This window comes from Chiloscyllium plagiosum, chromosome 25 (assembly GCF_004010195.1).
Source record: "Chiloscyllium plagiosum isolate BGI_BamShark_2017 chromosome 25, ASM401019v2, whole genome shotgun sequence".
NCBI lineage: Eukaryota > Metazoa > Chordata > Chondrichthyes > Orectolobiformes > Hemiscylliidae > Chiloscyllium > Chiloscyllium plagiosum.
Window position 1 is genome coordinate 18,080,517 of NC_057734.1, and position 26,308 is coordinate 18,106,824.

The window sequence follows — 26,308 nt, forward strand, 5'->3', positions numbered from 1 at the left end:
TGTACTGTGCACAAGTAAATAAAGGGGGACTTGGTGATGGGATACCAGCCTCTGTGCAGTTACTTTAGCAGAAGTCAAGGGTATGATAGAACTATCTCGACTTGCCTGGATGAGTTCAGCTCCAGCAACACAAGAAGCTGACATCAAACAAACTAAAACTAAGCATCCTGCTTACTTGGCATTCCCACTGACGCACCTAAAGATTATTTAACTCCACCACTATCCACAATGGTAGCAGTGTTTAGTATATCAAGTGCACTACAGCAACTGACCAAGGCTCCTTTGACAGCACGTTCCAACTCCTACCATATTAGAAGGATACATACAGCAGATATATACTTCAAACCACATGCTATCCTGGCTTGGAGCTATATTGCCACTTCTTTGCTAAATCAAAATCCTGGAGCACTGATCCCAGAAGCATTGTGGGTGTACTTGTACCAGCTGGACTGTATTAATTTAAGTATATGGATCAACACCACCCCCTCAACGGCAAGTAGTGATGGACAGCAAATGTTGGCCTCGCCATTGGTGCCCACATTCCAAGAAAAAATTTAAAAATACTTTCGTTGTTTGGAAGTTTTTCTTTTAATTTTTGCAAAACAAGCATTACAGTCTGGCTAACTGTATGTGTTTAATTATACTAAACTTCGAGTGACCTTTCAAGTAATGACTAATTGATTAATTTGGTATTTTCACAGGATTCTAGTACAGCTGTTAGGCCCATGTGCTCATGCCAAGCTTGATTGACAACCCTGAAATGGCCATTGGAAGTTCATCTGTGAGCCAGTTTTAGAGTCCAACAGATGTGAAAACTGTATAAAGTAAAATGTATAAATAAACAATTGGTCGATAGTCCCATTTATTTTTTATTTTTTGCTCTTCAGAGTTGCCTAATGTGAGGCATCAGATTGTGATATGTTGCAGCTGTGGTGAGATGCAGTTCACTTAGTGAAAAGTAGATAAATGACAAACATATTTTAAGTTGGAATATGATATATTTTGGAACAGCACACAATTGCATATTCCGTTAGCATACCTCAAGGTACATTTGTTTTGGACTAAATTGGTGACCAACCAAGATAAGTTCTCAGTCTCCATGTTAGCTGTTGTAGTCAATGGTTCCATCATGCAATGTCCCCTGAGGTTCAAAACTGCCACAGCCACCCCTTCTTTAAAAAACATGCCTGTCTTTGCAGGCTGTTGCCTGCCTCATCTCAAACCTCCTTTTTCACTTCAAAGACCTTGAATAGGTTGTTGCCTCCCAAATCTGTGTTCTAATTTCTTTAAATAGGTATCTACTCTGACGCAGCACTGAAACAGCTGTAAGCAAAGCCACAGACGACATCCTTTTTGACTGGGATGCACTATCCATCCTTGACCTCTGCAACCTCTGATGTCATCAACTAAGTCATTCTCCCCTAATGCCTCTGTGTTGTCCAAGTCAATTATCTGTTAGAATCGAGTCTAATTCCAGCAATGACTTCCCCTTCAGTCTCAGTTTTGGAATCCCCAATGCTCTATCTTTGGGCCTGTCTCGTCCTCTTTTATTCCACACAGTCTGACAGCATTATCACAGACATTGGGCAAGTTCCACGTGTAGGCTTCTGACACCAAGTTCTACCTCTGTTTTTTTACCTCACATGAAATCTGTGTTGGCAGTAATACCAAGGTAAATTACTTCAGAAGCTGAAAATTTGAAAGAAATTTTTTTAAAAATGTTTGGAAGTTCAGATGCTGAGTATTTTGGCATTCTCTGGCTTTTAAACCCCGTGTTGACAAACTTATTTGTCTGTCCAAGGTTTGTAGCTCAGGTGCCCAATTGCCGTGGTTGTGGGTATGTTGGCTGAGCTGGGAAGTTGAATTGAAGACGTTCCATCCCCTGTCTAGTTGACATCTTATTTATCTGTCATTTAAACCTGATTGAACCACAAGATTCACACATTTAACCTAGAGCTTCCCAAGTGTATACAGTTACCAGCTGAGATTTTGAGGTTGTGAGCTATGGGGCTGTAATGCCTGATCCTTTCCCTTCGCTGTAATAGGTCTTCCCTTCACCTTACGCAGTTTACTAAGAGGTTGTAACCATTTTCAAACCTCCGAGTCACATTGAAAAATGTTCTTTCCTTCTAGCTCACTGTGTCAGTCTCAACCTGACTGGTGACAACCTCCTGTTAGTCCACCCCCATGTGATCATCACAAAGATTCCCTAGTTCCACCTCTGAATCCCTGCCTGCCTCTGTCCTTTACATTACCTGATGTTGATACCTTAGGGAAAAGGAGGAAAGTAAGAAAGAAAACTATGGTGATCTGATCGGTACTATCTGGCTTGTATTTAAGCTAAACTGATGATGTTGTTTAATAGAATCAAGTGAAGCCTTTTCCCTCTTGAACTTCTCTGGCTATATCCCTCGAGATGTTTGAATAAGCAGAAAAGCCAATGTTAACAAATAGTGGGCGTTTTGAAAGTTTTTATTTTGGAAGTGCATTGTTATCTGGGTCAGCACCTTTCAAAATGTGAACTTGACCTTTTATTTGTGTTTGTCTAACAGTTTGCTGAATTGTGTCCCTGTATTTGAGAAATGGCAGCTGGCATATGCAGCAGTTATTATTGGCTGGCCTATGTATGTATGTAAGCACATGCAAACAAACATATACCAGTGCATTTACGCACATAAAACAACAGATGCAAACACATGTAAACATAGGCAGACTTGGCCATGGTGCTTGAGTCTCTACAGACTTCGTTAAATGGAATAAAGTCCGCAAAAGAGAGGGCAAGTAATGAACATTCCCAGTCTCACTGAAAATTGTTGCTTTTTGCACATGTTTAACATTACACAGATCTGGAAATACTCCTGCTAACAATTTGTTGTAAATGCTTTTTTAAAAAGTGAAGAGTCAGCTGTTCCAATTTGTTACACATTACTGAAACAATTAATTTGTAGTAAGTGATTGAGTACATACGTGATCATTATAGCTGTCCAATTGCAAACTTACCCTGAAAATAATGCAATCCCTCCAGCATTTAGTTAAGAGAGATTTAGGGAGCTTTGTCAAGTATATTATTAATGGAAGTTTATAATTTCTAAGATTACTTTTATGTTATGAGAATTTTAATTGAACTATGTATATATATATTAAGCATAAGGTCACTGTTTGCAAGTCGGCTTCCCAGTTGTAAGTTGCTTTCAGCTACATCATAGCCACACAATATACTTTAGTACCCCTATGCATAGGAATCATTGATATTGTTAGCCTGACAATGTTGTCTTTTAATTTTATGGTGAAGAAGATAGTAGATTTAAATGGTATTTAAATGGTAAGTGAGCAGCTATGATATATAACTGTCATGAATTTCAGGAAATTTTTCTTAATTCAAAATTTTCAAGTTTTTCTCTGTGTTTTAGTTTTGTAAAGAATATCTAGGAGCTCGAAGCTCATTTGCAATGACGTGGTTGGGATTTTTCTTTCAGTAGGATGTGTTCGAATAGTGAGACAGAGAGTGAGGCTGGAGATCTTCTTGACCAACATTTTGAAGAGATGAACAATAAACTGACTTCCATCACTGATCCAACAGGATTCCTTAGGATGGTCAGCAGGAACAATCTCTTCAACAGGTAGGGATTGTTTTCAACTGCAGGGCCTTATACTGAGAATATTCTGCAATTAAATGCGTAGTATAATTCATTGAAGAGTAATTATCTAAATTAAACAATTTCAGTGGATATAAGATGTCTATCCTGAAAGAATATATTCACATATGCAACATAATAGAGAGAGAACATTGTGTTTTATCAGAAATAAGCTCACAGAAGTGTGACTTTCCAGATAACCACCACTCAAGAGTATAAATGCTTGTTAATAGAATAACATTATCATTGCGATTTTATATTTGGTATTACTTCGATTATCGTACTAAGAAAATAGAGTGTAAGATCATGTTTTGTACGAGGACACCAGCACATTTCAGGAGTTTGACAAGTGGAATAGCTGATTGGTGAACCTAAGTAACAAGGCAGTTTACTACATACTTGGCAGGGGAGAGAACTGATCATGAAGGTGGTTCTGTCAGAACGAGGCTATCCCATTGCACTTGGGTGTACTGGTGCCTGCAATGTTCCCATATGTGGGATACTCACCTACAAAACTGATAGTAGTGAGAGACTGCATTCGTGCACTGGGATTCTTATGGTGCAGTGGTAATGTCCATGCTTCTAGGCCAGGAGATCCAGGTTCATGTCACACATGCTCCAGAAATACACCATAATATCTCTGAACAGGTTGACTAGAAAATATCCAAACCTCCTTCTTAGGAGATCCTTTTGTGGTGCAATGGTGGTGTCCCTACCCCTGCACTGGGAGGCCTAGGTTCAGGTCCCACCTGATCCAGAGGTGGGTAATAATGTCTCAGAACAGGTTAATTCAAAAAATAGATTAATAATTTTAAAAATTAACCAGATAATGTCTTTTATTATTCAGAATTTCCAGTTGTCTCTTATCGTTTTATGCCAAAGCCACATTGTATGTTGAAGTTAATCATAGACTATAGAAATGAGGCAACACAGAAGAGGGTGTTTGGCCAGTCTTGTCCATGCTGACCCAAAGACACCCAGATGTCCTTTACAATCCCATCCTCCTGCACGCAGTGCATAGCCTTGGAGCTTACAGCCTGCAATCTGGGTACTTCTTAAAAGGGTTTATGGCCTCTGCCTCCATCACTAACTCAGGCAGCGAATTCCAGACACCCACCACCTCTCTGCCTAAAAACATTTTTGTTCATGTCCCTTCTAGTTATTCTGCCACTTAGTTTGAATGTATGACCCCTGATTTTTGAACTCTCTGCCGAGGGAAACCGATTTCTCCTGTTTACTCTATCACCACTCCCCTGTTTTGTATACCTTGGTGTTGTCACCCCTCAGCCTTCTCTATTCCAAGGAAAATAGCCCCAACCTCTCCTTGTAGCTGCAATTTTCCAGCCTTGGCAACATTCCAGTAAATCTTTTGGGCACTCGCTTCCAGAGCAATTATGTCCTTCCTGTAATGTGGTGACCAGAATTGCACACAATACTCCTGTTGTGGACTTACCAGTGTCTTATGCACTTTCATCATTATATCCCTACTTTTGTATTCAGTATCTCTGCCAATAGAGTCATACTGCATGGAAACAGACATGTCGGTCTGACCAGTCCATACCAAACATACTCCTAAACTCAACTAGTCCCAACTGCCTGCTCCTGGCCCATATTCCTTCAAACCCATCCTATTCGTGTACCTATCCAAATGTCTTTTTAAATGTTGTACTTGTACCCACATCCAACACTTCCTCAGGAAGTTCATTCCGCATGTGAACCCCTTTCTGTGTAAAAAGAAATGCTTATCATGTCTTTTTAAAATCTCTCTCCTCTCATTTTAAAAATGTGCTCCTTGTCTTGAAATCACCCATCCTAGGAAAAAGACAAGTACCATATTTTATAAACTTCTATCAGGTTGTGCCTCAACCTCCTCTGCTCCAGTGGAAAACGTCCCAGCCAATTCTTATAACTCAAACCTTCCATAGCCGACAACATCTGGTAAATCTCTTCTGAACCCTCTTCAGCTTGATAATATCCTTCCTATAACTGGGTGACCAGAAGTAAACACAATATTCCAGAACAAGCTGCACCAATGTCCTGAACAACTTCAACATGACTTCCCAACTCCAATACTCAAAGGACTGAGCAATGGAGGCAAACATGCCAAACACCTTTCTAATGTGACACAAGCTTCAAAGAATTAAATACCTGCACCCTTAGATCCCTCTATTCTACAATACAACCCACAGTGTTACCATTAATTGTATAAGTGCTATCCTTGTTTGTTGTACCAAAATACAATGCTGCGCATTTATCCAGATTGATTTCTGCTGGTTTTCAGTCCATTGACCTATTTGATCAAGATCCTTTGCAACCTTAGAAAGCCTTCTTCACTGTCTGTTCTGTCACCAATTTTGGTTCATCCTCAAACTTACTAGCCATGCCCTCTATATTCTCATCCAAATTATTTCTATAAATGACAAAGGAGAAACCAGAATCAATCCCTGTGGAACACCACTGGTGTCAGACTTCCAGGCTGAGAAGCAACCCTTCACCACCACCACAAACCACCTCCAACAATTTACCCATAGCCAAAGTTAGACTCCCAGGTCTATAGTTCCCTGGTGTCTCCTGACAACCTTTCTTTAACAAAGATACAGCATCAACCACCCTCCAGTCATCAGGCACCTCATTTGTAGTTATAGTTGATTCAAATATTTCTGCGAGGGGTCTTGCAATTTCTTCCCTTACTTCCCACAATGTTCTGGGATACATTAGATCAGGTCCCAGAGATTTATCCACCTTTATAATCTCTAAGGCCTTCTGAACTTCCTCTTTTGTAATGTGAACTGTTTTTAAAACATCAAAGTTTATTTTTCTACATTCTCTAGACTCCATTTCTTTCTCCACAGTAAAAACTGACACAAATTCTTCATTTAATATCTCTCCTATCTCCTGGGGTTCAATACAAAGTTGACCTCCTTGATCTTTAAGAGACTCTATCCTCTGGCTGGTTTACCCTTTTGCTCTTTGCCAATGCTCTCCCATATCCCCTCTTTGCCTTCCTGATTTCTTTCTTAGGAATGCCCTACACTCTTTTTATATTGATTAAGAGGATATGAGCAAGACGAATGTAGTCTACAAAATACCATGCAAGGACTGCACTAAACACTATATAGGACAAACAGGAAGACAGCTAACAATCCGCATACATGAACATCAACTAGCCACGAAACGACACGACCAGCTATCCTAAGTAGCCACACACGTAGACAACAAGCAACATGAATTCGACTGGGACAACACTACTATCATAGGGCAAGCCAGACAGAGAACAGCCAGGGAATTAGTGGCAGGGGACCACTATAAACACCGGAGGAAACATCAAAGAAGCGCTTCACAGGAGGCTCCCAAGCACTGATGATGTCGCCTAGCCAGGGGACGAAACGTTTGCAACAAAAACTTCCAGTTCGGCGAACAGAACCACAACAACGAGCACCCGAGCTACAAATCTTCGCACAAACTTTGAACATTAAGAGATTCAATTGAACCAACTTGTCTATATCTAAAATAAGATGTCTTTTATTCTTGATTAGAACCTCAATATCTTTATACATCTTTGTTCCTTAATCTTACCAGCCTTACCTTTCACTCTAACACTCTGAATTCTCATCACCAAACTCATAAATGCCTCCAACTTGTCAGACCTCCATTTACCTGCGAACAGTCTACTCCAATCAACTTTGAAAGTTCTTGCCTCATATTAAAATTTGCCTTACTCCAGTTAAAAACTTAAGTTTTATGGAAAGCTTATCCTTTTCCATTTTGAAACTAATAGAATTATGATCACTAGATCCAAAGTGTTCCCCCACTTTTACTTCAGTCACCTGCCCTGCCTTATTGCCCAAGAGATGGTCTAGTTTTGCTCCTTCTCTAGTAGGAGCATCCACATATTGATAAAGAAAATCTTCTTGAACACATTTGACAAATTCTCCACCATCCATACCTTTAACATCATGGCAGCTCCAGTCAATGTTTGAAAAATTAAAATCCCCCAGTATTACAACCTTATTATGCTTACATATATCTGAGATCTCCCTACGTATTTGTTTCTCAATTTCCCTCTTACGGTTGGAAGGCCGATAGTACAATCCCATCAGAGAGATCTTTCCTGTCTTATGTGTGATTTCTATCCATATATTTTCACTGGACAATTTTTAAGAAATATCTTCCTTCATTACAGCAGTAATGCATTCTTTAATTAAAAATGCTGCACACGCACATGTACGCACTCCTTTTGTGTCTCCTTTTCTATCCTTCATATAAAATGTAAAACCTGGAACATTGAGCTGCCAATCGTGTCCATCTCTCAGCCAGGTTTCTGTAATAGCTATGGTGTCCAAATCTCATGTTCTTAAACATGCCCTTAACTGTAAGAGCCCTTGTATTGAAATAAAAGCAATTTAGTTCTTCAGAGTTACTACATTCTCTGACTCTCTCGTCTTTTTTTTCTAACTGACATTCTCTTCAGATTCAGAACCTTCCCCATCAACCCTTCTATTTACACTGCTATTTAGAATTCTTCACTCCCCCTCTCTATCAGTATAAAGTCTCCCTTAGTGGCACAAGCAAATATTCCTGCTAAGATATTGGTTTCTTTGCAGTTTATGTTAGGCTCATCCTTTCTGAAACAGGCCTTTTCTAGCCCAAAAGACATTCCAATTATCCAAAAACTTGATCCCTGAGCAATACACCAGCTCTTCAGCCAGTGATTTATCTCCTTTATCATTTTGTTCCCTCCCTTATTTGAGTTTGGCTTTGGGAGTATTTCAGCAATGACTACGTTTAAGGTTCTGTTTTTAAATCTTTTACCTCACCTCTTAAATTCACTCTGTACTGTTTTAATCTTTTCTCTAAAAAAAGTCATTCCCATCAATGTGTATAAAAATTTATGGCTTCTCCATCTCACATTTGACAATATGCTTGAAACATTTAAAGACATCATTAATCCTTGCCCCAGGAAAGCAACAACCCATTCTAAATTTATGCTCACTGCCACAGAATCTCCTGTTTATGCCCCTGACAGGAGAGTCCCCCATAACAATAATTCTATTAAATTTTGTCAATGCTGCTTAACATAAGAATCATTCCAAGTGATCAATAACTGACTGACCTTTCCATTTTCCTCAGCGAGACTATCCCCTTCAACAGCTCCAAAAACTGAATATTTATTTGATAGAGGAATAGCCACCAGAGACTTTTGAACTATCTTCTTCCTTTCTCGACAGTCACCCGTCGATCTGACTGATCCTGCTGTGCAATAAGTTTTCTAAATCTACTAACCATCTCAATCTGTACCTCACATATGCCCTTAATAACACTAAGAGGAATTTTCAATAACGCCTTATATATAAAATAAGCTACATTTCATTATCAACAGAAAACAATCTTAAAATGGAATATGATTTTAAAATATATATCTCTAAAATATAAAAAATAATTAAAATCACTTAGCTGATTAACTAATTAAAAAACAACTCCTCTTTCATAAATTCCTCGAACGGAAAAAAAACTTTTCCAGAGCTAACCACGTATAGGACTCCCTGAAACGAAAACACATCTTATTTTATAAATTGCTTTTCTGTTTTTCAAAGAAATACTTTTGCAATGTAAAAAAAACCTTTTAAAATACAGTCTTTTTTAAAAATTTCTGAATTCAGAATTAAGAAAACCTCAGCCATTCACAATAGACTCTGAAAAGCTTGTTTGGAAATGAAAATCGCGATTTCTTTTGTTTGTTTTTTTTGAATGTTAATGGAACAAAATGAATAAAAGTCGTATTAGTGAAATATAATAACTGTAATAACTATAGAAAAAAAAAACCTATAATAAATCACTAAGTCTGCAATCCCCAGGGCAGCTGCAAGGTCCGTGCTCCTACAGTATTCTCTATCACATACGTGAAGGAGAACATTCCAAATACCTTCTTTACAACCTTCTCCACCTGTAATGCTACCTTTGGGGATCTGTGCACTTGCACATCAAGATCTCTCACTTCAGCTACCCCTCTCATTTATTGTGTTCAGTGAAACCTCATAAATTTTGTCCCATTCCTATATCAACTGCCATCGTCACTAGGTCACTCTGGTCGTATTACTTTCCCGCTTAAGATGAATGCTACTCAGCATTACATCTGGTCTTTTGGCGGTTTCTTCTTAAAGATCCATCTGCTTTATTTACTTTCATCCTAGCTATAGGGGTATAACTTTCAAAGCCATGTAGTGAAGGAGCTCTCACAATGGTGTTCAGCATTGGGGTTGCAGGATTATGACTCAGCAGACATGACGGAAAGGTATTCATGTCCAAGTCATTATGATCTGTGAGTTGGAGGGGAATTTGATGGTGATATATGTTCTTCTGCAGCTGCTGCTGTTGACCTCCTAGATGATGAAGGTTGCTGGTTTGATACGTGCAGCTGCAGAAACTTTCACTACTTGTATTGGGTCCTGCAGTGAGTACATAATTGCAGCCACGATATACTGGCGGTAGTGTGGTTTTTAGACCAGGAGTAATGAAGTTGATTTTTCAGAGTCTATGGACGTGATAGCTGCTGCTTGCAATACTAGAAGAAAGTGAGGACTGCATATGCTGGCGATCAGAGTCACAAAGTGTGGCACTGAAAAAGGACAGCAGGTCAGGCAGCATCCAAGGAGCAGGCTCCACACCTTTTCACACTACTTGTAATACACCAACTTGAAGCGTAGATTCATTGTTTGATTCCTTGCCACAGGTCAATGATGGCAAAGTTGTGTCACAGAGAGTGGGCAATTGATAAAGAATGGACTGCAGTAAAGGCAGGAGGATAGCTGTCATTGGGCATCCCATGTCCCCATGCCAGGTCCACGAATCAGGCACTAAGTACCTTGGAATTATACTTTGCACTCCCACCTAACCCTCTGGAGTCCACAGGAAAGCCCGTCAAGGATTTACTTAGGCTTCTCACATGGTGAGCTTCCCACTTGCTGCTGGGTGATTACCAGTACTGGTAGCATGAGGCTCTTGTGGGCATTAAATGTACATTTCACGGCCTCAATTTTCAGTGGTATGGGACGCCCATCTCTGAGCATATTTGGGATGGAGGCAGGAAATCATCAGTTACCCATCTCCTATGCTCACTCCTGATTAAATACTCCGTGCCCCTGTATCTCAACTACCAACTAAACTTGCCATGGCGGAAGTCCTTAGATTCTGATCTAAATGAGTGAGGTTGGTAAGAAGCAAAATGATTATGTAAAACAGAATGCTACCCTTACTGGACTGGCACCATCTCTCTTTAACTGGTGCCTTCCAGCAATTTGCAGGACAACATCAACACTTGATTGAATTGCCTCAATTTGGGAAGACTGCCAGCTCCTCTTGTTTCCTTCTCATTTTAAAGCAACAGCAAACATATTGCTAGCATTTGGAACACCAGAGTGCCATCCCTGTCCCCGTTCTATTTCCCGCCCTCAGTGGACTCATGACAAAGCATTAGACAAGGAATTTCAAGTGTGAGTTGAACTATGACCATAACATGCAGTACTTCAGTACAGCAATAGAATAACAATCACTCTGCAACAAATGGATTACTGGGTGCAAGTGTGAAATGGGTGAAATTGTCTTTCTATACCTATTATGCCTGTTTGCTCCAGGTTGCTCATAGAGCATTTGTAGCATTCATGATATGGCCATTCACTGAAAAAGTACCAGAAAACAAAAGCAACAGTGAAGTATTCACTGTTGGACCAGCAGTTTAGCAGGGAAGAATGGGATTCTGGATGCTAACCCAAAAACAGCATTAAGCTGTATTTTTAAACTACAATCTGTCAGTCCAAGTAATCTTTGCCAACTCACTTTCTTAAACACTTTTCTGTGTATGTTTTGATGGGATTCTGCTCTATTTGAGTCAGTTGACGTGGCACAATAATGGAATCATGTATTCAATTTATTTAATCCACTGAAAATTCTGTACATGTTGTAAACTTGATTCACCTTGTGTTTGTTATTTGTTTTCAACATATGGCATTCAGCTAGTACAAAAGGATTCAGTCAGCTCCAGGTTTCCATTGGCAACCTGCCAAGATTCCAGTGACTCTGGACCCCTACATTTATTCTGATATTCTGCATCTGAATTAATGAAGCCCACTAATTCCTTGTTCCTACTTGCTCAGGCACTGATTTCCATTTGTGCAAGAATGTTTGATGGCTCAGATGTGAAACTGTATTGAGAGAATATCATGTAATTTGTGATTACTCCAGGTATGGTACAATATAACAGAAATGGAAATAGCCTTGAGACACCAGTCGCTAAGTGGTTGAGGGTGTAGTATTTGGAGGGAAAGGGTAGGAATACGTTCTGATTAGCCAGATGTGCCGAGCAATGTTTCTCCGGGATCTGAACTTGGGTTTTGACTTTTCACCACATCTATTAATGCCTTGGATGAAAGAATTGAGAATTGTTTATCTATTTTAGTAGCTTACACCAAGGAGACAGTATAAATTACGTAAATTGGAACAGAAATCTGAAAAGGAAATTTAAAGACTTGAGATAGGGCAAACCCTATAGCAGATGGATTCAACTATAATGACTATGTGATAATTCACTTTAGACCTAAGCTTAAACAATAAGTACATTTTCTTAATACAGAGAGACTAGGAACCATGCAGGAGCAATGAGATCAAGGTGTGTGGATAGACAAATCACTAAAGCCTAGTGCAGATGTACAAAAAGTAATCAAAAGGTTTATGGAATTTTGGCCTGTATCTTGAGGAAAATGGAATTATAAAATGAGGAAGTAATGTTTTAATTGTAAGGACCTTAGTCAGAAGCAATCTGGAGGACTGTACCCTGTTCTGGGCACTGAACCTCAGGGAAAACTTAGTGGTCTTTGACAAAGTACATTGAAGTTTCACCAGTGTCATTAACTTAGTTAGCTGGACGGCTGGTTTGCAATGCTGAGTGATAACATTGATTCATTTCATACTCAGGCTGAGATTATCATGAAAGGTTCTCCCCCTTGACCTTTCCCCTCGCCTGAGGCATGATGACCCTCCGGTTACACCACCACCATTTGCCTTTTTCTACTGTGAGAGCAGTGCTATGGTCTGGGTAGACAGTGGTGACTTTCTAACCTTAGCAGCATTATAAGGTTGGTAATGTGGATTTTGGATTATGTTAATTTGCATTTGGAAGGTCGGGGTAATTTAATTGCAGTGTTTAAAGTAATAAAGGAATTTGATGGAGGAGATACTGGAGCTGCCTCCAGTGTGAGAATCCAGAACAAATGACAATATCTTATCAATTGGTATTACTTTCATTTCCAGATCAGAAGGTTGTAGGTTTATACTCAGTCTAGGATTTGAGCACATTATCTAGGCTGGTGTGTTGCATTGCCAGAGATGCCATCTTTTAGGTGAAATCCCAAACCCCATCTGCCTCATTCAATAGTTGTAATATATTCAAGGGAATTGCTCACAGAACAACAGTGAATCCTCTCAACATTCTTCTCTCAATCAACATTACGAAAAACAGATTAACCAGTATTTCATCGTATTATCTTATGGAAATTGACTGTCACAATGAATTACTGCACTTCAGAAATAATTAATTAGTTGTGAAGACATTTAGGGTGTCCTGAGAATGAGATAAGACTCTATATAAACGGTATTCTTCCCTTTTGTCCATTTTGCTGAAGACCTTGCCTTGTATTTTCAGGTCACAATGACTCATTAGAAGACACTGTTTAGATGGAAATGTTCATTTATAAACAAACAATGTGAAGAATGAAGTTCCAAGAGTTGTGGCAGAGCTTTTTAAAGCTCAGCTAGGTGGTGACTAGTCATGGATGACAGACATCACTAGCTCTTCTTTACCCACATTCTTTAACTTGCCTCAAGATGCTTCATCAATCACTCTGTGTCTTGCGGGATAAATGTAGCTGTTGGTGCTTGAGAGAGTCTCTGGCTGTGAGACAGGTTGTGGTAAGGTACAAAGTGCTGATATTAGAACCTTAGGTTCCCTACAGTGCAGAAAGAGGCCATTCGGCCCACTGAGTCTCTACTGACCCTTCGAAGAACATCCCACCCAGACCGAGCATCCCATTCTGTCCTCTAATGTCATAATTCGTGTAATTTCTTGGTGATTAATTGAGGATAAGGTGGTACCATTTCCAAATACTCCTTCAATAAATCACATTGCAACATCAATTGCATTGTATTATACTCTCATTGGTGTTACATACATTCAGTGTATGGCTATGTGGTTACATATTCAGCAGGATAATGTTACCATATGGTACTAATCGTGGGTTCAGGTGGCAACTATGACTTTATTACTTTATACTATCTTGATATTCTTCCACTAATTAATGGTATTGCTTCCTTAACTTAGTAAAAGCTTGTTTGTTTTCCCTTGTCAAATGTGATCAGGGTCACTACTACTGCACTGATCCTGTTAGAGAAAGGCATTCTTGATCTGCAATAATACACAACAACGTCTTCATTCCAGAAATTCACGGTCTGGAATACTAATTTTTTTGAAAATGTTTGGAGCATTTGCACAGCCCTGCCGTTTCAGTGTTAGGTCACTGCCACAAAGTGGGAAGGCATGGGCCTACAACAGCTTCAGACTCTGTTCCTATTCCTCCCTCTTGGTCCAGTCTTCCTCTCTGTGCTCCTTTCTCTCAGTTTCTCTTGACCTCTTTATCTCTCTCATTTGGTTTCTCTCGAGAAAAGTCCATTTTCTGGTCTCTGTTTTCCCTCTTCCTTCTCTCGAGAAAAGTCCATTTTTCTGGTCTCTGTTTTCCTCTTCCTTTATCAGTTTATTTCTCCATTTTGCTCTCTCTTGTTCCTCCCTCTGGCTCTTTCTGGCTTTCACCTTTGTTATCATTCTCCTTCTGTCTCTATTTCTTTCACTGTCCCTCCTCCCGTTTTGCAGCAGTGTGGGAAAACATGATCAACTTAGGCTTACAGCATCAGAAAAGGTGGAAATGATGACAAATACAGTATTTGCGTAAGTCCAGCAGTTTTTATTATCACTTGATAACATTACAGCCATTTTTATGCTCAAAATCTGCATCTTCAGTGTTTTCCAGTTCACGCACTTGTGGTCAGGCATTCCTACTGTCATTGTTTTGTCCAGAAAATTCTGAAATGATTCGATCTCAATTACTCAACACCAGCGAGGTTTTGGTCTATTAATATTGTATGTACACACACACACACACCTTTGACTATTCCATGTAGTTAGACAGTTTCAGTGAACACTGCATGCTTCCAACTGAACAGACACTATCTTGCTAGATTGGCATGCATGCATCCCTGTTGTGAATCAGTTTTTCTTAATTTGTTGTGTGCACAGGTTGGCATGTACATTGCCTCCCTTTGTCTTTTTCTAAACCCTTGTTCTGCAAGTCACATGCCAGTATTGCATTGGTTAACACCATTTCACATGTTGAACAGGATGGAATTAGATGTTTTGCAGGGCTGATTTTCTTATAGCAGGTGCTTAGAGGCATAGCAGTTTACAGCACAAGTAGGAAGCCAACTAATCCATCTTGCACTACCGGCTGCTTGCTGGATTATTCATGTGTTTGCCGTGCAAAATGGTAAGGCAACATATCTTTGTAAGTCTCTTCAGTATGTCATCTTTTTTTCCCCATGATCTTGGAAATCTTATGTGTTTCAGAGAGAATATTGACTCTTTCAGCAACTTGCTACCCTTCATGCATTATTCATCCTTTTCAAGAGGTGGGATTGTGTGATCATTCTTGACACACATTCTGTTTCTCCTTCCTCTAAACTCCTCGTGCTGTTCTTCACATGCCTGATCATTGAAGCGAAGCTTTTCTCGCCTTGCATTCTTTTTTCATTTTGTCAAGCATTTATTAATGGAGCAATTGCACAGGGTTCACATGCACTATTACTGGGTTTTAACTGACTGATCAATGCCATTTAGATGTTCTGGCATTGATAACTGACTGCATTCTCCATTGGGTATCCTTGTGTATTTTGTTACAGCACACATACAGTCTTGCAGGTAAATTAAATAGGAAACTCTCATGATTCTTGTGCATGATTCATTACACAGGACAAAATTAAGTCATATTAATTTAACCCCTTCTTACCAAAAAAGAATCCTGTTAAAACACGTTGGCTTAGAAAACTAAGTGTCCAGTAAGTGTTCACAAACCTCCAATTAAATATGCACCTTCTGCTCCCTTGGCAAAGGAGGTCATACTGTTGGCAGGAGTAGTAGCATTCACAATGGAAAATGGTACTGGGCCACCCTAGCACTTCCCCTGCCAGCCTATACAGCACAACATGACATTTTCTGGCATGAAAGCCCCCTCACCACCACAATTTAAAGTCATCAAGTATTTATGGGTTAGTTGCTGGCTTAGTATTCCTGGCGAGTGATGTCTGCTGTGTTGATTCATTCTGGTAGTTTCAGTTTGTCTGCAGAGCAGAGGGTTTTGCACCTTTTGCACTGTTAGTCTAACTACAGATATGGCAGAGTGAAAGGAATAGTTTTAAGTTCAAGCTGCAGAGGAGAATACTGAACTGGAAACCTTACCGATGGAGGATATTCAAGGAGCACCACAGTTTTGCTGAGAGGCATTGTATGAGGCTTTCATTGAGCTTCCATAACTGTTGCCAGCAGAAAGTGAGGACCGCAGATGCTGGAGATCAGAGTCAAGAGTGTGGTACTGGAAAAGCACAGCAGATCAGGCAGCATCCGAGGAGTAGGAGAATTGACGTTTTGGGCATAAGCCCTTCATCAATTCTCCTACTCCTCGGGTGCTACCTGACCTGCTGTGCTTTTTCAGCATCGCACTCTCATAACTGTTGCTGGCAAGGGTGTCATCACCCTCAGCATTTATACTAAAGATATGTACTGCTACTTCCATTTGAAAGGAGTAATGCAGGACAAGAAAGCACTGCATGATTAATGTTTGTTCATGGTGCAAGATGCCACCAAATGCATGAACTTTATTTTATATGAATGGCTATATCTTTATTAATTGTGTGAGTCCACTCTTTCAACATACAGCTGGTTTGTGACCATATGTGGCTCGTCATGCAAGTCTGCTCACTATCCAAGCATTTGTCATGAGTTTTCTACCCTCTGTTGATCTTGGATGCCAATTTACATTCAAGGGTCAAGTTTCTGTTGCAGGTGGTGACTTTGTTGACATCACAAGCTATTGTGGCCCCAATATACAGGGTAATGTCCTAAGCCCAAGCATCTTTGTTGCTTTATCAGTAATCGTCCTTACACTCCACATTGTCGATATAACTAGTAACTCCTCAGATGCTGAAGCAGTTTGCAGCAAGACCTGGGCAACTTTCAGCTTTGGCTGGGAAGTGGGAAGTAACATTTACACCGCACAACTGGCAGACAATTACCAATTCCAACATGAGAGAATTGTACCCTTGTGGGGAAAACCACTCACCATCAGGACTGTGGCCACCCTAACAGCTGGATTTTTGGTGGTCAAGCTCCTTATTAGAGGTTGTGCTCAATGATCTGCTACTTCTCCACATTCATGAAAAGGACACATCGGTGAATGTGGTTTGAAAGTATGGCCGAGAAGATCTTGGACCTTCCGAGCGGGAGGATCATGTAAAAAGAAGAAGTCTTCTCATCTGGGACATGTAAGATCACCCCTTGTGATGGTATATATTATTGCTGAAGTTACATTGCAAATGAATACTTCCCACTGGTCTAACCAGCTTTGTTCATCCACTGGATATCTCTCTGAGTTAGCCCTTCAAGGATAACATGAAAAAAGTGGAATATTTGGAAGACAGCGCGCATTCATCAAGGGTGGCAGCATATCAGCTACAATGCTAGCAAATCCCGATTGAATGGGTTGGAGGGGTGTGGGAAGAAAGGTTATGATTATTGGTGGATTGAAATGGTCAATAATATAGTGAGTATGATGTAGGTGATCTATATGATTATGCCCAAAATTTGTGAGAAGATTTGTAGCTCGGGTGCTCGTTGTTGTGGTTCTGTTCGCCGAGCTGGGAATTTGTGTTGCAGACGTTTCATCCCCTGTCTAGGTGACATCCTCAGTGCTTTGGAGCCTCCTATGAAACGCTTCTGTGATCTTTCCTCAGGCATTTATAGTGGTTTGAATCTGCTGCTTCCGGTTGTCAGTTCCAGCTGTCCGCTGCAGTGGTCGGTATATTGGGTCCAGGTCGATGTGCTTATTGATTGAATCTGTGGATGAATGCCATGCCTCTAGGAATTCCCTGGCTGTTCTCTGTTTGGCTTGTCCTATAATAGTAGTGTTGTCCCAGGAACGTCTGCAACACAAATTCCCAGCTCGGCGAACAGAACCACAACAACGAGCACCCAAGCTACAAATCTTCTCACAAACTTTGAGTACAGCTTTTAATCCGGGTCTCTATGAATCAAATGATTATGCAGACATCATTATAATTTTTAACTTTTAATGAAGTTGAAAATTAATTTGGCGAATACATTGTATATACCGACCACTGCAGCGGACAGCTGGAACTGACAACTGGAAGTGGCAGATTCAAACCACTATAAATGCCGGAGGAAAGATCACAGAAGCGCTTCACAGGAGGCTCCCAAGCACTGAGGATGTCACCTAGACAGGGGATGAAACGTCTGCAACACAAATTCCCAGCTTGACAAACAGAACCACAACATGATTATGCCATTCAGACTAGGAGCATGTTATTTGATTCTGGCAACAAGGAAGAGGGTTAACCTTGTGGATTTTAATATTCATTTAGTGCATGTTATGCTGCCAAAGTAGCAGTAGTTTTTACACAATGAAAAATTACTTAAATTGTATAAATTTGTATATATAGCATTTTTGATGAATTTGATAAATCTGATTCATTCAAAGAAATCAAGCCATAGAGATTGTTTAGTAATTTACGATTAAAACATCAGTATTAAAGATACTTATACCATCTTTGGAGCTGTTTTTGGGGGGGTGGGTGTGCTGTGAACAGGTTCTTATTTGACACTTAATTGATGGCAGAATGAAGGCAGAGAGTGGATTTCAATCTATCTAAAATATTATTTCTCATGAAGTTGACCCTCTGAAATTTAGTCTTAGAAACCCAAGCTTTACACAAGTGTGCACTGTAATTTCAAAAACTTATTGAAGGGAGATTAAAATCATGACACCTCATAACTGGGTTGCTGCATTGAAAAGGTGTATGCATTATTTTAAGTATTAATGCACTTACACTAGTGCTGGTAAACATTTATGTAAATAACCTCCTGAACTAACCTTTTCCTGTTCATTGGCAGTGTATGTAATTCCAGACGTCAAGGAAATAAATTGATTAATGACATAACATTTTTAAAACTGTAAACGCATTTTTGTGGTTTTTAATGCTAAGTGTACTGCATCAAATTTGATTAATTTAATTTTGATGTTTTTGTATAGAAAGTTTTGTTAAAAAATCATATTTTTGTTTCTTTTCACCCTGGATAAAAATATAAATAGATAGTGGGTCAGAGTTTTACAGTTTTTAAATGGATATAGTGGGGTATAGATAGATTGCAGATTTGGGCAGAGCAATGGCACATAGAGTTTAATCCAGACAAAGGTGATACGTTTTAGAAGATCAAAATCAGGTATGAATTATACCATAATTGGCAGAATTCTTAGGAGCATTGACATACACAGGGTCTTTGGACATACAAGTCCAAAGATCACACAGGTGGATAAGCTGGTCAAGGATGCATACAATACACTTGCCTTCATCGATCGAGGCATTGAATATAAAAGTTGCCAAGTTGGCAATCTTTAGTTAGGTTATATTCGTAATATTGTATGTAGTTCTGGTTGCCACACACTACCAGAAGGATTATGGATGTTTTGGAGAGTATGCAAAGAAGTTCACCAGGATATCGCCTGGTCTAGCGGACTTTAGGTATGAGGAGAGGTTGGATAAACTCGGATTGTTTTCACTCAAAAGACAGAGACTGAGTGGTGACCTGATAGAGGTCTACAAAATTATGAGAGGCATTGATAGGATGGATGGCCAGGGACTTTTTCCAGAGTGGAAAGGCCATCTTAGAAAGGATACAGGTTCATGATGAGACGGGATAAGTTTAGGGGTGAAGTGCGGGGAAAGGTTTTCACACAGAGGGTGGTGGGTGCCTGGGATGCACTGCTGGTGGAGGTGGTGGAAGCAGGCACATTAGCAACGTCTAAGGCATATCTTGATAGATACATAAATGGAAGGCCATCAGAGGAATAGAAACTGCATTTGGACAATAAGTGGGGATTCTAAATCATGATTAAGAATCGACACAGGCTTGGTGGGCCAGAGTGGTTGTTTCTGTGCTGTATTGATCTTTGTTCTTAATGAAAGTGGGGCATTTCATCTGCATCTCCTTATGTGTTTATTAGGATACATCTTTGTATAGTTTAGAGTTCTTCATACTCACAAAGTGCACTTAGCAGATTAATGACAGATAACTTGCAGATTTATTGACCATTTGTCAGAACGAGACAGTTCAATGCCTGGTGCAAAATGACTGACCAATGCAACCACTGCCACAGTTACAGTTCTAGATGCTTAAATGTTTGCATAGCTTTAACCTTCACTATGGAACAAAAAAGTTTACCATTTTTAACAGGCCTAGGCACTTCTGGCAGTAGCATTTTCTTTCTGACTATGATCGTTCTCTGACAACAGTGAATATGCATTTCGTTCATTAGAGTTAAGGTGCCATTGCATAGTATCCTTTCTGTGGTGAGTACATCTTCTTCGGTTCTTGGGCTTGTGGAATTATCCAGTTCAAGTCAATGGGACTAGTATGTGTTGACCTACTATGCCACTGACTAATTGTATGTATTCACATTATGCATGGAACCCACCTATGTAATCAGTTAGTCAAACTCTGTGAAAGCGGTGGTGGAGCACTGCAGTTGCCCTTAACAGTCTTGGGTGAAGGAACAGAAAGCAGTGCAAGGATCTTGTACCTAATTGCCACTTAACAACCCCTGATGGAAAGTGTGTATGTCTGGTTAGGAAAGGTTTAGCTACCTCTGAAATTGAATGGCTATCCAAGACTGAATAGGCTTACTGGTAAGAAAATGACCATATTTGTAAAGTACCAGAGGAAGGCCAATACTATTATACTCTAGTGTGCAAAAGTGGAGCAAATTAGGGCAAGAATGTAAATAGAAAATCTGCACAGAGCGCTCATGAAAATTTCTACAAATATTGAAAGTAGCATGAATTAGTATTGGGCATTTGAATCTCCATTTCATTTTGAGGGAATTTTATTTTTGAGGGAGCACAAATGAGACTGTTATAGCTTCCAGATAATAAAGTGCCCTTTCAATATCAGCGATGTGCCAGTTGTCTTGTAAAGGAGAGCCAAGCCTGAGTGGAATGCTCCCTTTCAGCTACTTCTCGTTGTGTTATTTTGCTTTCTTTCGCTGTTAGAGAAGGAAGGCTGTTCACTTCCTCTCATTCTCTGGCTGTCACTCTGACAAATGGCTGTTTGTTTTGCCATGTAAACCATGTAAAAGTTTGGATGCAGAGCTGAAGCCAGAATTGTAACCTGCTGAAAAATAGTCAAATGGAGAAATAGAAATTTTGAGCACTTTCCCAGTTTTCCATAGGCATTAACCTTTCTAAATAGTACTTCTAAACCTGTTTTCACAGGCAAGTGAATGATATCAGACATAGCCCTTATGTAAATTTAAAGAAGGGTAGAGGTGGTGACAAAGGATCATTGTTTCTGTTTTAGTTTATAATATGCTATCAACACAGATCCACACTGAAGTATATGAGAATTTCATGGCTATAATGTAAAAGTAAGGCCTCACAGGCAAATGTTTCTCTGTAAGTCTGCAGAATCAGTTCCATTGACTCAGCCTTTTATTGCCATGTTGTTCTGTGTTATAATGTATCCAGATTTTGATAAGCAATATCCAGTGCATTTGTTGTGTGTTCATCAAGTGGTTAACTACCATCCTTGCTTGCTTTTGATGTGGTGGGTGCCTGCTTTCATCAAGTTTACTACCTATTATTCCAAAGCAATTGTTTCTTTGTATATCTTAGATTTTTTTTTAAATCATTAAGGAATCAAAGTCCCTGTGGCAGGAAATCACAAAATCTGGAAACCGCACGGATTATGAGGTAGTGGCAAACTTAGCTTGTAAAAGCCAGTAGATTACAGCGGGAAGAGAACAATGCAGATAATGTGATATTAAAGTCATTTTTATACAAAGTAATGTTAAAGTAAAGCATGGCTCATGATCAGTTTTGCAAAGATTAGCACCAAACTCACAAGAGTGCTCCTCACTCAATGAATCAATGGGAGACAGTGCTTCTGTTTTCCAGAGTTGTCACTGCTAAGGCTTCTAAATGAGACAATAATTGTTTCTTCCATTCATCTTATTCTATAACTGTTCGTGCTTTTTGCTTGTTACCAGGTCCTCATTTCTCTTTTCTTCTCTCATCTTACTCTCCTCTCAGTTCCATCTTTCAACTTCATGATTAGTCTATTTAGTTCTGCCTCAGCTTTGAAAGATAAACGTGCATCCATCCTTCATTCAAGCAGTGGAGCTGCTTCCTGCCATTTCATCACCAATAACTTCGGTAACTCATGTCATGATACTTTATTGCCCTCTACTGGAATAATCTTCCCATTCTTACAGTAATGCTTGATAAATGCTTTTCTTCCCAGTTCGATGGACTTCACCATCATTATACAGGAGGATAATTTTTCCCTTCAGTGTTTTTTTTCCCAGAGCGCTCCTTTCCTGTAGGTAGTGGCTCATAATGATGTGACCTTTTGGCACTTTATCCAACTGGTTGCTCTTTCTCTGTGAGTTGCAGTGAGAAAATCGATAAAGTACTGGCTCAGGAAAACATCAAGGCTAACATGACTCTGTGTCTATTTGATATTCAGACAAACCCACAGGATAGGGTACTGATTAAGATACTCGTTAAAATATGTTTAAGCACCGTTCCAATAGAATTGTTAATTCACTGAGACAGATATGACCCATTGGATTTAATTCAGCTGTAAATGTATCTGTATCTCTGTCCCTGTGCTGTTTGTATTGACCCCATACTGCCAACCAAGGCTAGGAGAATTGTTTCAATTGACAAATAAATAAGCAGTGCCAAATTGGATATAGTTCAAAAATTCATTCCTAATTTATTTCTCTAAATATTTTGGCTAAGTTTTGCAAAACACTCTTTTCCTTAAACCCCCTCAAGCTATCATGTGGGGTACTTTTTTGTTTAGCTGACCTGATTCCAAAAAAGATTTTGCAAGCATAAAAGCAGCTCTGTTGAACATTTTTAAGATCTTGGAGAATGAAGAGTACATATGGAGCTCTGTGAACAATGGTGTTTTGATTGCAAACCACATTTTTAAACACCTACCAGAATCACAGAGTTGTTATGACACAGAAGGAGGCCGTTTGACCCATCTTGTTTGTACTGGTTCTATTACTAATTCCAAATTGCCTTCCTTTCTCCCATATCGCTGAATGTTATTTTTTTTCTAAATATTCATCCAATGCCCACATCATTTGAGTTCTTAAGAGAAGAAAGATTTTGCAGCTCATCATTGAATGGAAGGAGTGACTGGTATCAGATAACAAAGGGGAGATGTTGCGTTGCCTTGACATTAAAGATCGTGCCATTCTGTCAACAAACTCATCAGCATCCCTGTCAAGTCCTGGGTTAAGTGTGGCTGCCTTCAGAAATTCAATAGATCTTGCTGACAAACCTTTCTAAGTCGAGTGATATTTCATCCCTTGGATGTTCTGCCCAATTGTGAATCATATGGGCCCCGCAGATTTTAACCACAAAATGACAGAATGAGGCTGTTCCAAAATTTATTGTTGATGGTGTCAGCACCATGGAGAGGCTTGCATTTCACTACAATCATCTAAGTTCTTACTTATTTTAATTAGTTGTGGCAGAGTGCTTTCCTTGAGAAATCTAACATACTCCTTACTATTCAGCTTAGAGATTCAAGGAGTTAAACTACATGAGGAAGAACCCAAAAACTCCTTTATAGAACATAGAACATAGAAAAATACAGCGCAGTACAGGCCCTTTGGCCCTTGATGTTGCACCGATCCAAGCCCACCTAACCTACACTAATCCACTATCCTCCATATGCCTATCTAATGCCCGTTTAAATGCCCATAAAGAGGGAGAGTCTACCACTGCTCTGGCAGGGCATTCCATGAACTCACGACTCGCTGAGTAAAGAATCTACCCCTAACATCTGTCCTATACCTACCACCCCTTAATTTAAAGCTATGCCCCCTCGTAATAGCTCACTCCATATGTGGAAAAAGGTTCTCATGGTCAACCCTATCTAAACCCCTAATCATCTTGTACACTCTATCAATTAATTTAAAGCTATGCCCCCTCGTAATAGCTCACTCCATACGTGGAAAAAGGTTCTCATGGTCATCTTGTACACCTCTATCAAGTCACCCCTAAACCTTCTTTTCTCTAATGAAAACAGCCCCAAGTGCCTGAGCCTTTCCTCATACGATCTTTCTACCATACCAGGCAACATCCTGGTAAACCTTATCTTTCTTAAGCTTACATGAGAAACAATGCCATCAGTCAGTTTAAAATATTGTGGGTAAAGAAGTTGACATATAACTTCAGGATATGTTAGTAGATAGGGGGAGATATATATGAGCTGTTGCTGACAGCTCAGGACCGCACTATTCACTTTGGGATGTCATAACAGCGATGAGAAAAATAATGTACATCCAAAGTTAGTGAGAGTAGAGCTGAAAGGCCAGTGTATGCCTCAAAGTACTTGGGGAAAAAAAATCATTTGCCAGCCTGAGATACTTGGATGGATTGCAGAATGTTGTATACAAAATACGTATACGCATGTATAGTGTGAGTCATTCAGAAAGGTAATTGTTATAACCAGGATAGGTGAATTAAGCCCTTTTTTAAAGCCCCTCAATTATTCATAGCAATTATTTTTAATTCTTTGTTTTTGGCATGCAGCTATATCACACTTCAATTAAAACATTGTTCTCGTCAAAATTGACGAACCAATTAAAAGGTTTTCTTCAGACAAAAAAAAATTTTGTTTACTGACGCTGAAAGAAATAATAAATTACATCAAACAGGTATAAAGTGTATAAAGGAGAGTGTGTCCAGCATAGAAGGAAAGTCAAAGAGGTGTAGATTTTTTTAAAAATGTCCTTGAGGTGTTATATCTGAACTTGCAACCATGGTTGTTTAATGGATGTGTTATATCCTCAGCAGTGGCTCCATCTATAAATATCCTTGAGTTTTTCAGTGAAGAGATGTTTCTCTAATTTGTTTACTCACAAGGTGTTGTTCCTCAATAGGCTGAAGCAAACAGGAAGGAGGAGGGGAGAGGGAGAAAGAGAGAGAAAATCTCTTTCAGTTCTGTATTATAAATCCATTATCCTTCTCTGCTGTGCTCAAAAGCTGTTTCCAGAAATACAGTTTACTTGTGCATTCCCATGTCACACACCATTGTCGTTTACCGAACGTGATAGCAGGTATCATTCATTCCAATATGTGAAATGTCTAGCAAGGTGTAAATCAAAACTCAGAAATGATGGTTTCTTTACATCTGGCTGAATTTCAGGGCCCGTTGATACAAGTGCTAATTTCAACTCAAACTATTTTTGTTTATTTCACAGTGGTTTTCTGAGCTTGGTTAGATGACCATCTTAAAATCAGATGATAGAAATTGAAAATTGATGGTCCACTATTGTGACATGGTGTGCCTGCTGAGGCACAGAAAATTATGTATGGAGGATAATGTATTTGGATTATATGAGGAGAGAACTGGACATCCTGAGATATGTGAAACATGCTGAGAGAAGAGTGTACACCCTGATGTGCTATGGATAGTTTGCAGAGGATAATATATATCTGTGAAAATACTTAATAAGGAAAGATTTTGGACAAGTAGTGCACAGAAAATGAATGCATTATTAATGTTGCACAGTATGACTTGAATCCAGTAAAAACAAAGGAGTCAAATAAAGTATAAACTATTTTGAAAATTGGAAAATGTGGATTGAACATCGCAATTTGTTTGTTATGTTGCCTATTTAACATAACTATCTTATTGGGTTATTAATATTTATTCTTCAGTAGAGTGAATCTGATTTTAAGTCATTTGAAAAAGGTGAAAGGAGCTGTGCTTATCTTTGAGAGTGTGATAGATTAAACTGGCTGGTATAGTTTAAAGAAAGTCAGTCTGTCTTACTGAGTGTTGGGTGACACTCAAAGGGCTCGTGTATTCACTACAACTTAATGTCATTTAAAGAAAGAACTTTGACTAATGGCGCATCTTTTATGATCCCAGAACATCTCAAAGAACTTTGCAGCCAACAAGCTATTTAAATCACGTCCAGATGAGCAGTCACTCAAACAGTTCCTGATCATTTTCTCCATATAAAATCCTATAAAGAATACGGGCGAAATTATCTCAACACGTCTAATCTAATTTAATCAGTCAGCCGTTCGATCGCATTAGCACTGCCGGCTTTGCAATTAGTAGTAAAATTACATTTTAACACATCACCATTTAAAAACTGCAGCATCCTTATTACATTCAATGAGTTTCCAATTTACTTCATTTTGCAGGGTTATTGTCCTGGGAGGAGTAGATATGTTCCTCGTATTATCCTATT

At 39.3% G+C, this 26,308-nt stretch overlaps 1 protein-coding gene and 1 non-coding gene across 6 annotated transcripts in view; both read left to right on the top strand.

Moving 5' to 3' along the window:
* Positions 1-26,308, top strand: part of ttc28 (tetratricopeptide repeat domain 28) — a 745,244-nt gene that overhangs the window by 614,758 nt on the left and 104,178 nt on the right. For 3 of the 5 annotated variants that reach the window (XM_043715612.1, XM_043715614.1, XM_043715617.1), the window contains one exon: positions 3,477-3,620. In XM_043715612.1, coding sequence (XP_043571547.1) covers positions 3,477-3,620 — 144 coding nt within the window. The remainder of the gene's footprint in view (positions 1-3,476; positions 3,621-26,308) is intronic. The other 2 variants (XM_043715613.1, XM_043715615.1) reach the window with 1 other exon arrangement.
* LOC122562894 lies at positions 4,027-4,192 on the top strand. The gene has a single exon (XR_006315435.1). It is a non-coding gene; the product is annotated as a U1 spliceosomal RNA (small nuclear RNA).